Source organism: Equus przewalskii, chromosome 13, assembly GCF_037783145.1.
Source record: "Equus przewalskii isolate Varuska chromosome 13, EquPr2, whole genome shotgun sequence".
In the NCBI taxonomy this organism is placed as follows: Eukaryota; Metazoa; Chordata; class Mammalia; order Perissodactyla; family Equidae; genus Equus; species Equus przewalskii.
Window position 1 is genome coordinate 58705398 of NC_091843.1, and position 12597 is coordinate 58717994.

Below are 12597 nucleotides of genomic sequence, written 5' to 3' on the forward strand. Positions count from 1 at the left end.
AAAACTATGTGTGCTTTTAAAGCCTTTTTTTGGTCTATAGGAAACATTATTAAATATCATTGTGGCATTCTAAAATTCTCCAAAGGAGAATCAGCATGATGCCCAGTGTGACATAAAATGCAGCAAAGCTTTTATTATTTCATGCTGTCCTTCCTTTGTCTAAAATTTTTTAGAGTTTATTCTAGTATTAGAACTCTAGGAGACTCCAAAGGCACAGTTGTCGAATGAAAGGTTGGACCCTGAATTTAATATATATCTTTTGAAGCCTAGGGTATTGATTTACTGGACAGTGTTAGAGTTCTAAAATCTAATTCTGAGCCTGTTACCTAGGAAATTGATGAAATTGAGACATTATCAGCCAACGTGGATGGAAGACGCTCGGGGTGTTTAGCCAAGACTCTCAGAGGGTAAGGAGGAACTTGAGCCTGTCATTTCTCCCCGGGTTACATAAATGCTGTTACTAAGATTGACAGGACTGAGAAGGCAAGGCCATCTAACTGCTGGCCTCTTGCATCCTGGCAAAGGTCAGAGCCGAGGAGGGCTGTCATCTCAACTCCATGGCGATTGGGTGCTGGGGTTGCAGTCTGTTAACCTTCTCCTATGTTAGGAATCCTGCTGTAGAAATCAGGATGAGAGAACAGGGTCTGTTTTGGTTAATTGTTGTCTTCCTACAAAATAGGATCGAATCCAGCTTATTAGGATATATAAACTACAAGGTATATGTTTGAAATAGGAGAGAGAGAGGAGATGGGGAAAGGGGAGAGGGAGAGTGATTGTTTGAAAGATTTCCCTAGAGAATGAACTGCCTGAATGTTGAGAGAGAATGGGATAGAAAGGGCTGTCTCTCCTTGTGACTGTCTGGGTAGGCAAGACGGCTTCACATCAAAGCGCAATTCGGAAAAACCATTCCATAGCCCAGCACCGCGGTAAACCATGCTGAGTTCTCTGCTCCTCCCTTTCTGCCAACCAGGGCAGATGGAAAGACTGAATGACCACTTTTCTTTCTGGAAGTCTGTGAACATTGATTTAGCTGTGTCTTTGTTAGCTATTGGGCAGAACTAACTTCAATATAGTACTCAACTGTATAGGACTTGGAATATCACATTCTGTGTTGTCACTTAAAAATGGACTCGTTTGCTTTAGGAGCAGTTTAGCTGGTAGACAGGATTTTTGTAAAAATTTAAGGCTCTGTTCTCCTCCATTTCTGTGTTTTGGGAAAGTTTTCATGTGTGAACACACTGTTCAAAGGTTTTCTTACCAGTGACACCTTCCTTCACTCACCCCGCAGTGCTAATTTTCTTTGTACATAATTTTATTGTCTCAAATATATGAGATGTCTCATATCTTATGCACCTTGTTATCTCACTTACCACATTGTGTTGTAGTTCTGTGTCTGTGTGTCTCCTGCTAGGCTGTGAATGCCTGGAGGATAAGGGCAGGTCTCAGTCATCTTTGTTTTCCCACACTCCCCAGGACAGGATCTGACATGACACACAAAAAAACATGTATTGTGGGTATTCCATAAATGTTGAGTAAATGATATTCACAGAATATTCTGGATGTAAGCCTTAAAACTGGGATACTGTGTTTATCGGCAAATTCTTGTGCCCTTTTTCCTCTTTAGTTATGGCATAGACGCCTGATAAGTTTCATGGTGATCAGACATGAGCTGTGTTTGATTGCTTGTTGATAATGGGTGATGACAAGTGCTGTCATAATATGGCTGCTTTGGTTCCAAGGTCATTTCTCTCCCTTGGTTGAGTGTAAGTGGGTTTATTGTTTATGTTCTAGGGCATTTATCATCATCTGACCTCTGTAACCCCTGGTTTCCATTTGGATCAAATGAGATTTGTGCACGGCGAGTGCCGGATTGATGCCTAGCATATCTAATGTGCACTGAGCTGATTGAACAGCTTTTGACTGACTCTTGACTCTCCTTTTTTTGCTGCAAAATTGTCATTCTAATTCGTCTCAGAACCTTCATTATACTTTTTGCTTCACAAATCTGATTGCTCTCAAGGAAAGAGATTTATTTTAAAATTGTACAGATTATCATTAATGTGAAATGAATGGCAAGAAACAGTCCCCCTACCTAATGTTTCCATTCCATGAGAAGCATCTGTAGCTTTGTATACCTAGGGGCGAGGGTCTGCTCTGTGCCCAACACACAGCTTAGCATATGGAGTGACTTCTACTCTCCTTGGATGAATCAGTGTTTGCCTGTGAACCATTATTTTAACACCAAAGCCACTGTGGGCTCCAAAGGCAGTTCACTGATGATAGCCTCTGCTTCAGATATCTTTTTTACTTTAAAAGTGAGTGATTCTAGACCTTTAAAATTGAGAGGTGAGGGACCAGCCCTGAGGCCAGTTGGTTAAGTTTGTGCCCCCTGCTTCAGCGACCCAGGGTTTCACCAGTTTGGATCCTGGGCATGGACCTAGCACCACTCAACAAGCCATGCTGAGGTGGCATCCCACATAGCACAACCAGAAGGACCTACAACTAGAATATACAACCATGTACCGGGGAGCTGTGGGGAGAAGAAGAAGAAGAAAAAAAAAAAGATTGGCAACAGATGTTAGCTCAGGTGCTAATCTTTGGGGAAAAAAAAATTGAGAAGTGATAAGGACCAGAATAACGAATATTGTATTATAAGTTGCTACACTTATATATATTGATTCCTTTACTTTATAAAAAGTTGAAAAACTGAAACTGCTCTGTGAGAGGCAAATAGTAAAGATTATGCGTACATGAATGGAATTTGTACTGCAATAAAATCTTATGATAAAGTGACTGACATAGATTTAGTATGAATGACTGTTACAGTATATGTAATTAGGAATAAAGGTAAGAGGATTGTATAAAATGTTATAATTGTTATTTATAATTACTGCTACTGTTAAATAGCAGAGAGCATTTCTGCCCTTAACTGAAGGGCGGGGAAGGGGAACCTGGGCAGGAAGTTTCTCTTGGACTCTTCTTGTGACTCTTCCTGACCCAGGGGTGTCAGGGCCGTGTGGATGTTTTCTCCAGGGCGTCGTGAAAGTGCTGGGAATGAATTGCTCAAGGTGGGCCGGCTGCTCCCTCCCTGTTGTGAGAATTGTCCCTTCTTCATTCAGGAACAAGAGTAAATGGAAACTGGTTAGCCTGGCCCTTGGGTCTCCACCGTTTGTGAAGGACAGCAGGGGAGAGAGGTTCCACCTCTGCCCTCCCCTGAGCCTCCAGGGTGCTGGAGTCCCTTTGACCCTGTGCTTCTGGGGCAACCTTGATGCTTGTCTGTGCTTTGTCTGCTTCTCTCTTGCTCTTCCCTCAGATGGAGAGACAAGGCTGAAGGCATGTTTCTTTTCCTTTCAGTGATTTTTATTTCACAAAGGTGGGATTTAAAGGAAGGCCTCTCCTTGGGGCCAGAATTCTCTCCTCATTGTCTGAAATTCTGTTCGTTAAAGATTAATTTGAATTAATAAGCAAGTACCTTAGACTAAGTAAAGACACTTATTAAGAATGACTGTCACACCTTAATAATAATCATCACTAGCATGTGCAGCATACTTAGTATGAGCCAGGGGCTAGTCTAAAGACTTTACTTGAATTAACTCATTTCATCCTCACAGCAGGCCTGTGAGGATGGTTCAGAGACGTCCAGTAACTTGTTCGAAGTTACGTGGTGGTGGGGAGGGGAGATCCAGGATGGAATCCAGCCGGGTCTGCACTGGGACTCGGACCCTTAGCAGCTGCGCTGAGCTGCCTCTCCTGGATACTTAACGAGGATTTGATTTAATTTGTTTGCTTTATTCCTAACATCTAACAGTGATGCCTGTAAGAAATAGGACTGGAAGTGAAGAGGGTGAGGACATTTTAGGGGGAGACATGGCTGTAGGGGGTTGTGATGGGGACTTTGGAAAGAGACATGGGGAGCATTCTCCATGGCCGTTGTTTTCTCACTCATAAGCGTCTTGATATTACTGACCCTTATAATCAGTATGAGAATTCGATCCAGAACCTAGCAACTACTGTTTCTCTCCTCTGCTTCTCTCTCAACATCAACATCATTTTTCTTTTCCTGTGCTAGCCACAGAAAGCTCTTATGTATGTTTCTGTGTGTATATAAGTTAAACGCTTTATTATTAAATATTTAAATGTGATTTAAACTTAGACTTTGCAAATTCTTGAAGTGAAGGCCAATGAAAAGCAACTAATTTCTATAATTACCCTTTTTTTCTTCACACAGTATTGGCTGGATCCTGCAAAAACCCTTGCTGAACACAAAGAACTGATTAACAGTAGGTATTTAATTTTAACTTTGTTAAAGAGTGTCTTGAAAATGATATAATGTTCATGATTAGCTTGGCAAAGAAATAGGCTTTAGTACTACAGGGATGAGCACTAACACGAGTACCAGAATATGGAAACAGGTGTTTATGTATCGCCAGGCTCGTTCTCCAAATTCTGATTAAATTTTAGTTGATAAAGATTCTGAGTGGATCTTAGTGTTGAATTTGGCTTGTGGTATGCCTTGACTTTTGTTGGTGATTTTTCTGTTTGCCTATCTTCAAAATTTCACCTTAAAACAGACAGGGCAGAGAGGCACTGATATGAAAAAGAGGTGGACATCTGACCTCTTAAAGAGCTTGAATTTCCCAGGTTAAGGAGTGGTTTTTGTCATTCACGTTATTCAGTTTGCTGAGTCAGTAATTAAGGAGTGCCTTTGTGTCCTGCAAGATTTCTATGGCTTCAGAAAGGACCCATCTATTTTCAGGGGATAGCTTTTGGTTGTATCAGTATGAATCTTATTAGGTGACTCAGAGTATAATTAAGGTTATATTCCATAACCTTAATTTCATAACCCACACTTTTGTTTATAATTGCGCATACATGTGTGTGCACATAAACAGTCCTTAAGTATGCAAAAGAGTACTTTTAAAAAAATTATTTTAAAAAATTATGGTAAAATATATAACAAAATATATCATTTTAGTCATCTTTGAGTGTACAGTGCAGTGGCATTAAGTACATTTACATTGTTGTGCAACGATCGGCACTATCTCCAAAACTTTTTCATCATCCCCAACTGAAACTTTTTACTCATTAAAACGTTTTGCTTTAATGTGCAAATTATTGCTAATAAGATCTAGTGGATTCTTCTGGCCTTTATTACCCCCACTCTGAGTCTGTATTTTTTCCATGTGTATTGGCTCGTTCCTTGTGGTAAAATTGGTCCCATGGTGCTTCATGCACGGGCCCCAAGGGCAGGAACGTAGCTATGCTTCAGAAAGGAATCGGGAACTAGGAACTGCAAAACCATCAGGAACTCAGCAAGTATTGTTTCTCTGAACGTCAGCATCATTTTTGTTTCTCTCCTTGGACTGGCTCTCTCTGTTTCTCCATGTCCGTGGTGGAAACCTCCACAATTTTCAAGTTACACATCACACAAGCAGAGGCTGACTGGCTCTCTCTGAATTGCAATTCCAAATTCTAGGAAGGGTGAGTCTGACCAGCCCAGTTTGAGTCATCAGCTCACCTCAGTCCACTCCACTATGCGTTGGCTTTTTCTTTTCTTTTTTTTTTGAGGAAGATTAGCCCTGAGCTAACTACTGCCAGTCCTCCTCTTTTTGCTGAGGAAGCCTGGCCCTGAGCTAACATCTGTGCCCATCCTCCTCTACTTTATATGTGGGATGCCTACCACAGCATGGCGTGCCAAGCAGTGCCATGTCCGCACCCAGGATCTGAAGCAGCGAACCCCGGGCCGCTGAGAAGCGGAATGTACTCACTTAATTGCTGTGCCACTGGGCCGGCCCCTATCTTGGCTTTTTCAAAGTCAGTACAAACAGCTGCCAGGGGGCCAGCCTTCTGGATGGGACTTGGCGGCAATTTCAGAGACTGGGGCTGGTGGCCTGTGGAGTGAGAAAGAACCCTCAAAATATATACCCTAGACGTCATCAAGTTCTGCTTACTCAGCCTACACAGGAGTAACTCCTAATGCAGAAGGGGTTTGTGACTTGCTGTGGATAAGAAGCTTGCTGGTAGCAGAGGGCTGACCAGATCCCTGGTCTTCTGACTTCTAGTGCCATGTTCTTCCCGAGTGAGAAGATGCCTACTGAAAGCCAAGGGGACGTATGAGGTTACATGTGATTAGATATAAATGCAGATAACTCCCATGAGGTATCTTCATATAAGTGCTAGGAGTTCTAATTTAAAAAGTCTTCTCCCTTGGGACCTAAAAATCTGCACTTTGCTGGAAGGTTCAGGTATAATAATAAATACGGTAAATATCTATCTTGTCCATTTGAACCAAATACTTAAAAAATACCAGTTTGAAAATTAGAATAATTTCAGGAATGATTATTTTAAAATAAATTCACAGATTTTTCTATTAAAACGTTGAGATTTCTATTCACGTGATGAAGAAAAATGTGAATTATTTAAGCTGCAATATTGAAGTGTTCCTAAGCACATTTGAAGTATCTATTTTTTACGATATGAAATACTCTATTTAAAAATCTGTAATCTATAATGCACTTGCTTTCTCGTCCTAAATAAATGTTGTCCTATCAAAATTTTGATGTGTAGAAAGAATAAAACACTGATAATACAACTGAAGAAAGATTATATAACTGAAGAATACATAATCTTTATATTTCATCTCATGAAATAGTTTGATAATTAATGAAGGAAAATGGCTCTTAAATCTCTAATAGATTATTCAGAAGGAATATCTAAAAATGATAGAGTACTTGCTAGTCACCAGGATTCTCATAGGTAAGTCTTGATTTATTTATCCCTGAGCTAATTTTTAAAAAAAATTTTTTTTGAGGAAGATTAGCCCTGAGCTAACTGCTGCCAATCCTCCTCTTTTTGCTGAGGAAGACTGGCCCTGAGCTAACATCCATGCCCATCTTCCTCTACTTTATATGTGGGATGCCTACCACAGCATGGCTTTTGCCAAGCGGTGCCGTGTCCACACCCGGGATCTGAACTGGCAAACCCCGGGCCGGCGAGAAGCAGAACATGCTAACTTAACCGCTGCACCACTGGGCCAGCCCCCTTCCCTGAGCTAATTAATGGGAGACTCTTTCTTATCATTAAAGGTCTTGAAATTAGTCTCCACAAAAGGTAGATTAGAGGATTCCCAATTTCTGGCTTCTGTATTCTTTTGCTCAAGGGAAACAATATTAAATTACTTTATATAGGATTTCTTAAAGGTAGACTCTCTGGAAAAACATGGATTCGGGATAATAAATCCTGAATAAATTGGATAATTGAATAAATTGAGAATTTGCTTCATCAGTGCCTAATTTTTGTAGTCAGTCTTAAAATAGGAAGCTGAAACGTATCTGGGTAGACATTATCCTTGCTCCAAAATGTCCATTTCCATAGCCTTAGATTGATCTATAACACAGTGATGTATATGAAAGTCTTTGCTTTACTCTAAAGGTATTATAATTTTGTTTTTCCTTGGAAGGCTGATAGTATAGGTCAGAAAGTACTGACCTTCAGGTGTTAGCAAACTTGCTTCTGATCCTTGTGATCTTAGGCAAGCTGCTCCTAGAAGCTTCATCTGCTTCCATATGTTACCAGGTGGTTGTTGAGAATTGAATGTTTATGAGATATTTTTGTACATTATCAAATGCAATCAAATGGTAATGATGCCTTATATTTAGAACACACAACATTTTATATCTAAATGGGAAATAGAGGGCTGATTTGGGCCAAAAGTCCTTAAAGAAAATTACCCCAACCTGTATGTTTTTAATTGTGTATTTTTCAAAATTCTGCTTAACTGCTCATCACTAAACATGTTTGAAATGGCTGTGCCTGGTAAGTAGGATGTAATCTGCCACGTTCCGGGGAATAAAAGCAATTCTGGAGTCTGGACAGGCCTTCTTCCCTTTGTGCATGGTCTCAGCAGCATGTGTGCTCCTCCCGCCCCCTCGATGCCAACCCCAGTGGCCTGCGGGCATAGGCGGACCCATCTGCTCAGTAACACAGAGCATGATTGACAGAGATGGATCAGCAGAGGGTGGACTTCCTGGCTCTTCTAAATATTTAATAGTCTGTGCCTCTCTGACATCTTCATCAGTAGTAGAGGCAGGGGTGTATTTGTCAGAAATATAAACACATTAAGTATACATAGAGATTGAACATATGAAATCAACTCTAATTATAAGAAATTATAACAAACTGTCTTAAAATTTAGTTTTTAAAAAAGCTCGAGGCCAAGGAGTGCCTTATACAGAAAGGCATAGGTGAGGAGAGCAGAGCGGGGCCCAGTGTTGGTTGTCTTCTCTGTGCCAGGAACGGGGTTTTGGGGTGTTCTACAAACATAGCATGAATGTGTCATCATATAATAAATAATGACATAGTTTGTATATTATAAATGCATTATGGCTTTATTACCTGTTGTTCAACTTAAGTTCCTTTCCCCAGCTTCTAAATTTGTGACTTTTACTCAGTTAAAAATGAAAACAGGAAGACCAGGGTTATTTTCTGTCAATAACACAGTGTCAGAGCCTTGGGATCACAATGTGTATGTGGAAGTATCCTTACTGAGGTACATACTTTGCGTCTTTTCTTTTGTATTTGTGTAGGAGAGCTTTTGTTAAAAAATTAGAAACTATGACTACTAATTGGTGCACCAGGTAACAAATCCATTTTAAAACGGATTTAATATAAGATTTAGTTACCACACTGCTCAGAAGTATGCAGTTTTGGAAACAGTGCAGGTTAGAGTCATATGCTCTGAAATAGAAACATTTGTAGTAAAAGCATAATAAAATGTGGCTGGCACCCAAGAGGCTTGTGTTCTCTTGCAGAATGTGAGTGTTTAATTATATTTTATGTTTGCCTGTGTAGGTACAATTCCATGCTTTGTTACACATATATATTTGGTATTTGTGCATGTAGTTCTTCTCTGTGTGGTAAATGACTGAGATGAGAAATGTCTTCTTAAATATGTAAGAACACATTCTTAAGTTCAGAAGAGTTTACGAATGAGACAAATATTGCCCCTAATCCTACCACGTAGCCTCACTGACGATTATTTTTCTTAAAAAGGTAAGAAATTTCTAACTTACCAATTTTGCTGAGAGTAAAATTTAAATGTTCTCACCAGGAAAAAAAAAGTAAGTAGATGAGGGGATGGATGTGTTAATTAACTTGATGAAGGGAATCCTTTACAGTGTGTGCATATATCAAATTGTCACATTACACACTTTTTAAGTATCTTACAATTTGTCAATTGTACCTCAGTAAAGCCTGGAAAAAAATTAAGTTTCCAGTCCCTCTTCCCCAAATTTGCCATTATTACTAACTTCTTACGTATTCTAGGGGGAAAAAACAAAACGCATTTTTTTTTTTAAAAGATTTTATTTTTTTCCCTTTTTCTCCCCAAAGCACCCTGGTACATAGTTGTATATTCTTCGTTGTGGGTCTTTTTAGTTGTGGCATGTGGGACGCTGCCTCAGCGTGGTTTGATGAGCAGTGCCATGTCCGCGCCCAGGATTGGAACCAACGAAACACTGGGCTGCCTGCAGCGGAGTGCGTGAACTTAACCACTCGGCCATGGGGCCAGCCCCCAAAACCCCGCATTTTAATGGGTAACTTTTTTTCACAAAAGGGGTCATAATTTTGCAGTCAGAAATACAGATTGGTGATCTTCCCCCTTCAGCACATAAAGTTCTCCCTCTGCCCGTTTAAACAGTTGTGTGGTACCCTGTGGACGTGCTGGGCTTGGCCTAAGTGGTCCACCTGTTCCTCAACATTTAAGTTGTTTATGGCTTTTTGCAGACTTTTTTTGTACTTTTTGCAATAGCTAGTGATAGTTGGATGGTTAGAAAACCATTTATTTTGTTTATCAATAATCTTCATTATGAAAAAAAATACATGTATGTTGTAGAAAATGTGAAAAATTATAAATAAAAATTGTGTGTAACCTCACTAACCAGAGGTGAGAACTGGCGACATTTTGGTGTATTTGGTCCTGTCTTTTTTCCTGTGTTGATGAGCACATAGACCCTACACACATAGTTACCTGCATGGTTGAAATCCTACTCTTATGCATCTGAACTCTGTCTTTCTCATTTTTATTTTTTCTTGTGTCTTTAGAAATTCCTAGTATAATTTTTAAGCACCTTTATTGAGCTATCTTTAACATATAAAAATTGCATATATTTCAGCTGTAAAACTTGATGTTTTGATATATGTATACACTGTGAAAATATCACCACAATTAAGCTAAGTAACTTATCTATCACCTCTACTTAGTTACCAGTGTGTGTGTGTGTTGGGAGGGGCGTGGTGAGAAGATTTAGTTTAAGATCTCTACTCTTAGCAAATTTCAAGTATATAATACGGTATTAATTGTTGTCGCCAGGCAGTATATTAGGTCCTCAGAACTCATTCATCTTGCATAATTGAAACTTTGTACCCTTTGACCAACATCTCCCCAATTCCCCCTCCCCCAGACCCTGGCAACCATCATTCTATTCTCTGCATCTATGTGTGTGACTATTTTAGGTTCCACATATAAATGAGATAGGCAGTATCTGTTTTTTGTGTCTGGCTTATTTCACCTAGCATAATATTCTTCAGGTTCATCCATGTTGTTGCAGATAGGAGACTTTCCTTCTTTTTTACAGCTGAATAATATTCCTGTGTGTGTGTTTTGCATTTTATTTATCCATTAATTTGTTGATGGACACTTAGGTTGCTTCCATATCTTGGATATTGTGAGTAATGCTGCGTGAACATGGGAATTCAGATATCTCTTTGAGATCCTGGTTTCATTTCTTTTGGATAAATACCTAGTAGTGGGATTGCTGGATCATATGGTAACTCTATTTTTAATTTTTTGAGGAACTTCCGTACAGTTATATAATAGCTGTACCAATTTACATTCCCACCAACTGCATACAAAGGTTCCCTTTTCTCCACATCCTCACCAGCGCTCTTGTCTTTTTGATAATAGCCATTCTTATAGGTGTGAGGTGATATCTCATTGTGGTTTTGATTTGCATTTCCCTGCTATTTAGTGATGTTGAGCGCCTTTTCATGTATCTGTATGACCATTTGTATGTTGTTATTGGAAAAATGTCTATTCTGGTCCTTTGCCCATTTTTTAATTCAGTTGTTTTTTTGCTGTTGAGTTGTACGAGTTCTGCATATATTTTGGATGTTAACCTCTTATCCAATATATGGTTTGCAAATATTTTTGGTGAGTATAATTTTTAATAGTTTTGTAATATTACCCTACTACTTTGACTAGTTTATAATGGAAATTTAATTATTTTCTATTTCTTGTTTTAGCTGGACCTCCGTATACTTTGTATTTTGGTATTAAATTCTATGCCGAAGATCCATGTAATCTTAAAGAAGAAATAACCAGGTATGGTGTTGACTTTGCTTTTGAACATCACATGTATGGCATATATAAAAGGGTTTATTTGAAATAAATTGGGGTCAAACATTTGGATGTGTCTACATGTGTTCTGTAATGCATCTCCTGTGAGACTTAAATTTATACTAGCATTCAATGAGACAGATCACTGTCTGATGATAGATGTGTTTGAACAATGGCATCAACCTGGGTAACATGATGATAGATTTTGCATCTGCTGTGATGGGATATTTCTGTATCATTATTGTGAAGGATGCATTCAGCCTTTGTAGTCATATAAAAGTAGCCCTTTGAACTGCTAAAGGAAGGATATTTTGATGCTTGGTTTGCATATGTAAATATAAATTTGAAGAGCCAGTTATTTCTCCTTAATTGGTTACAGCTTAAATATCAGCTGTCAGGGGATTTCATTTATCTCTATAGGAAATAAAAAGATAATTGCTTTTAGTATTAAGGGAGAGAAGACAACTAATGTTTTGTAATATATTAATGACCTTTGTCATCAAATAGTTTATTTTGGTTAAGGCAGATTTTCCAATTGGCATTGATTGTATTGTTAAAATATTTAATGCCAGCATTTGAAAGTGGCTTATAAGGAGCAGACAATAGTGTTATGTTTTCATGTATTCCGCTAGTGACCTGACTGCACGTGGTAGTGAAAACAAAACTGTTTTCTGTAACTTAACTCTAAGTGATCAGTTTTCCTAGTGAACCCCTATCATTAGGTAAAACCTAATGTATTATTCAAAAAATTGGAAATCATATCTCTGATAACCAAGGCAGTCTATGGTTTTGATTCTATCCATCCTTTCATCCTTTTCCTTAGACTTTCTTTTGTCTTGGTTCTGGACTGCACACAGAAGAGTGAGAAGAGGGTAGACTAATTGGACCTTTCCTGTTCCACTCTGAAGTGCTATAATTAGGCCTCACTTTTAGAACCGTGCTGATGTCTGCATTCACGTCTTCCATCGCCACATTGTTAGCAAGCCCTCTGAAAAGCAGGGCTGCCCATTGAGGCTTTCTGCAAGTGCACTTCTATGGGACAAGGGCTGTTGTGTTGGGGAGATGTTGAGGAGAGGGGTGGTATTTACATTAGAACTTCATGAATAGTCTTTGCAATCAAGAGTGATTTCTGAGTCATGAGCTCATGGGGAAACTGAGTCCAAGTGGTATAAAAACTCATTAGGGAATTGCAAGGAAACAAC

The 12597-nt window shown here is 39.1% G+C and overlaps 1 protein-coding gene across 5 annotated transcripts in view; it reads left to right on the forward strand.

The window, feature by feature from the left end:
- EPB41L4A (erythrocyte membrane protein band 4.1 like 4A) overlaps window positions 1-12597 on the forward strand; it is a 249202-nt gene that overhangs the window by 123163 nt on the left and 113442 nt on the right. For all 5 annotated transcript variants that reach the window (XM_070571296.1, XM_070571297.1, XM_070571298.1 and 2 more), the window contains exons 3-4: window positions 4229-4280; window positions 11302-11380. In XM_070571296.1, coding sequence (XP_070427397.1) covers window positions 4229-4280; window positions 11302-11380 — 131 coding nt within the window. The remainder of the gene's footprint in view (window positions 1-4228; window positions 4281-11301; window positions 11381-12597) is intronic.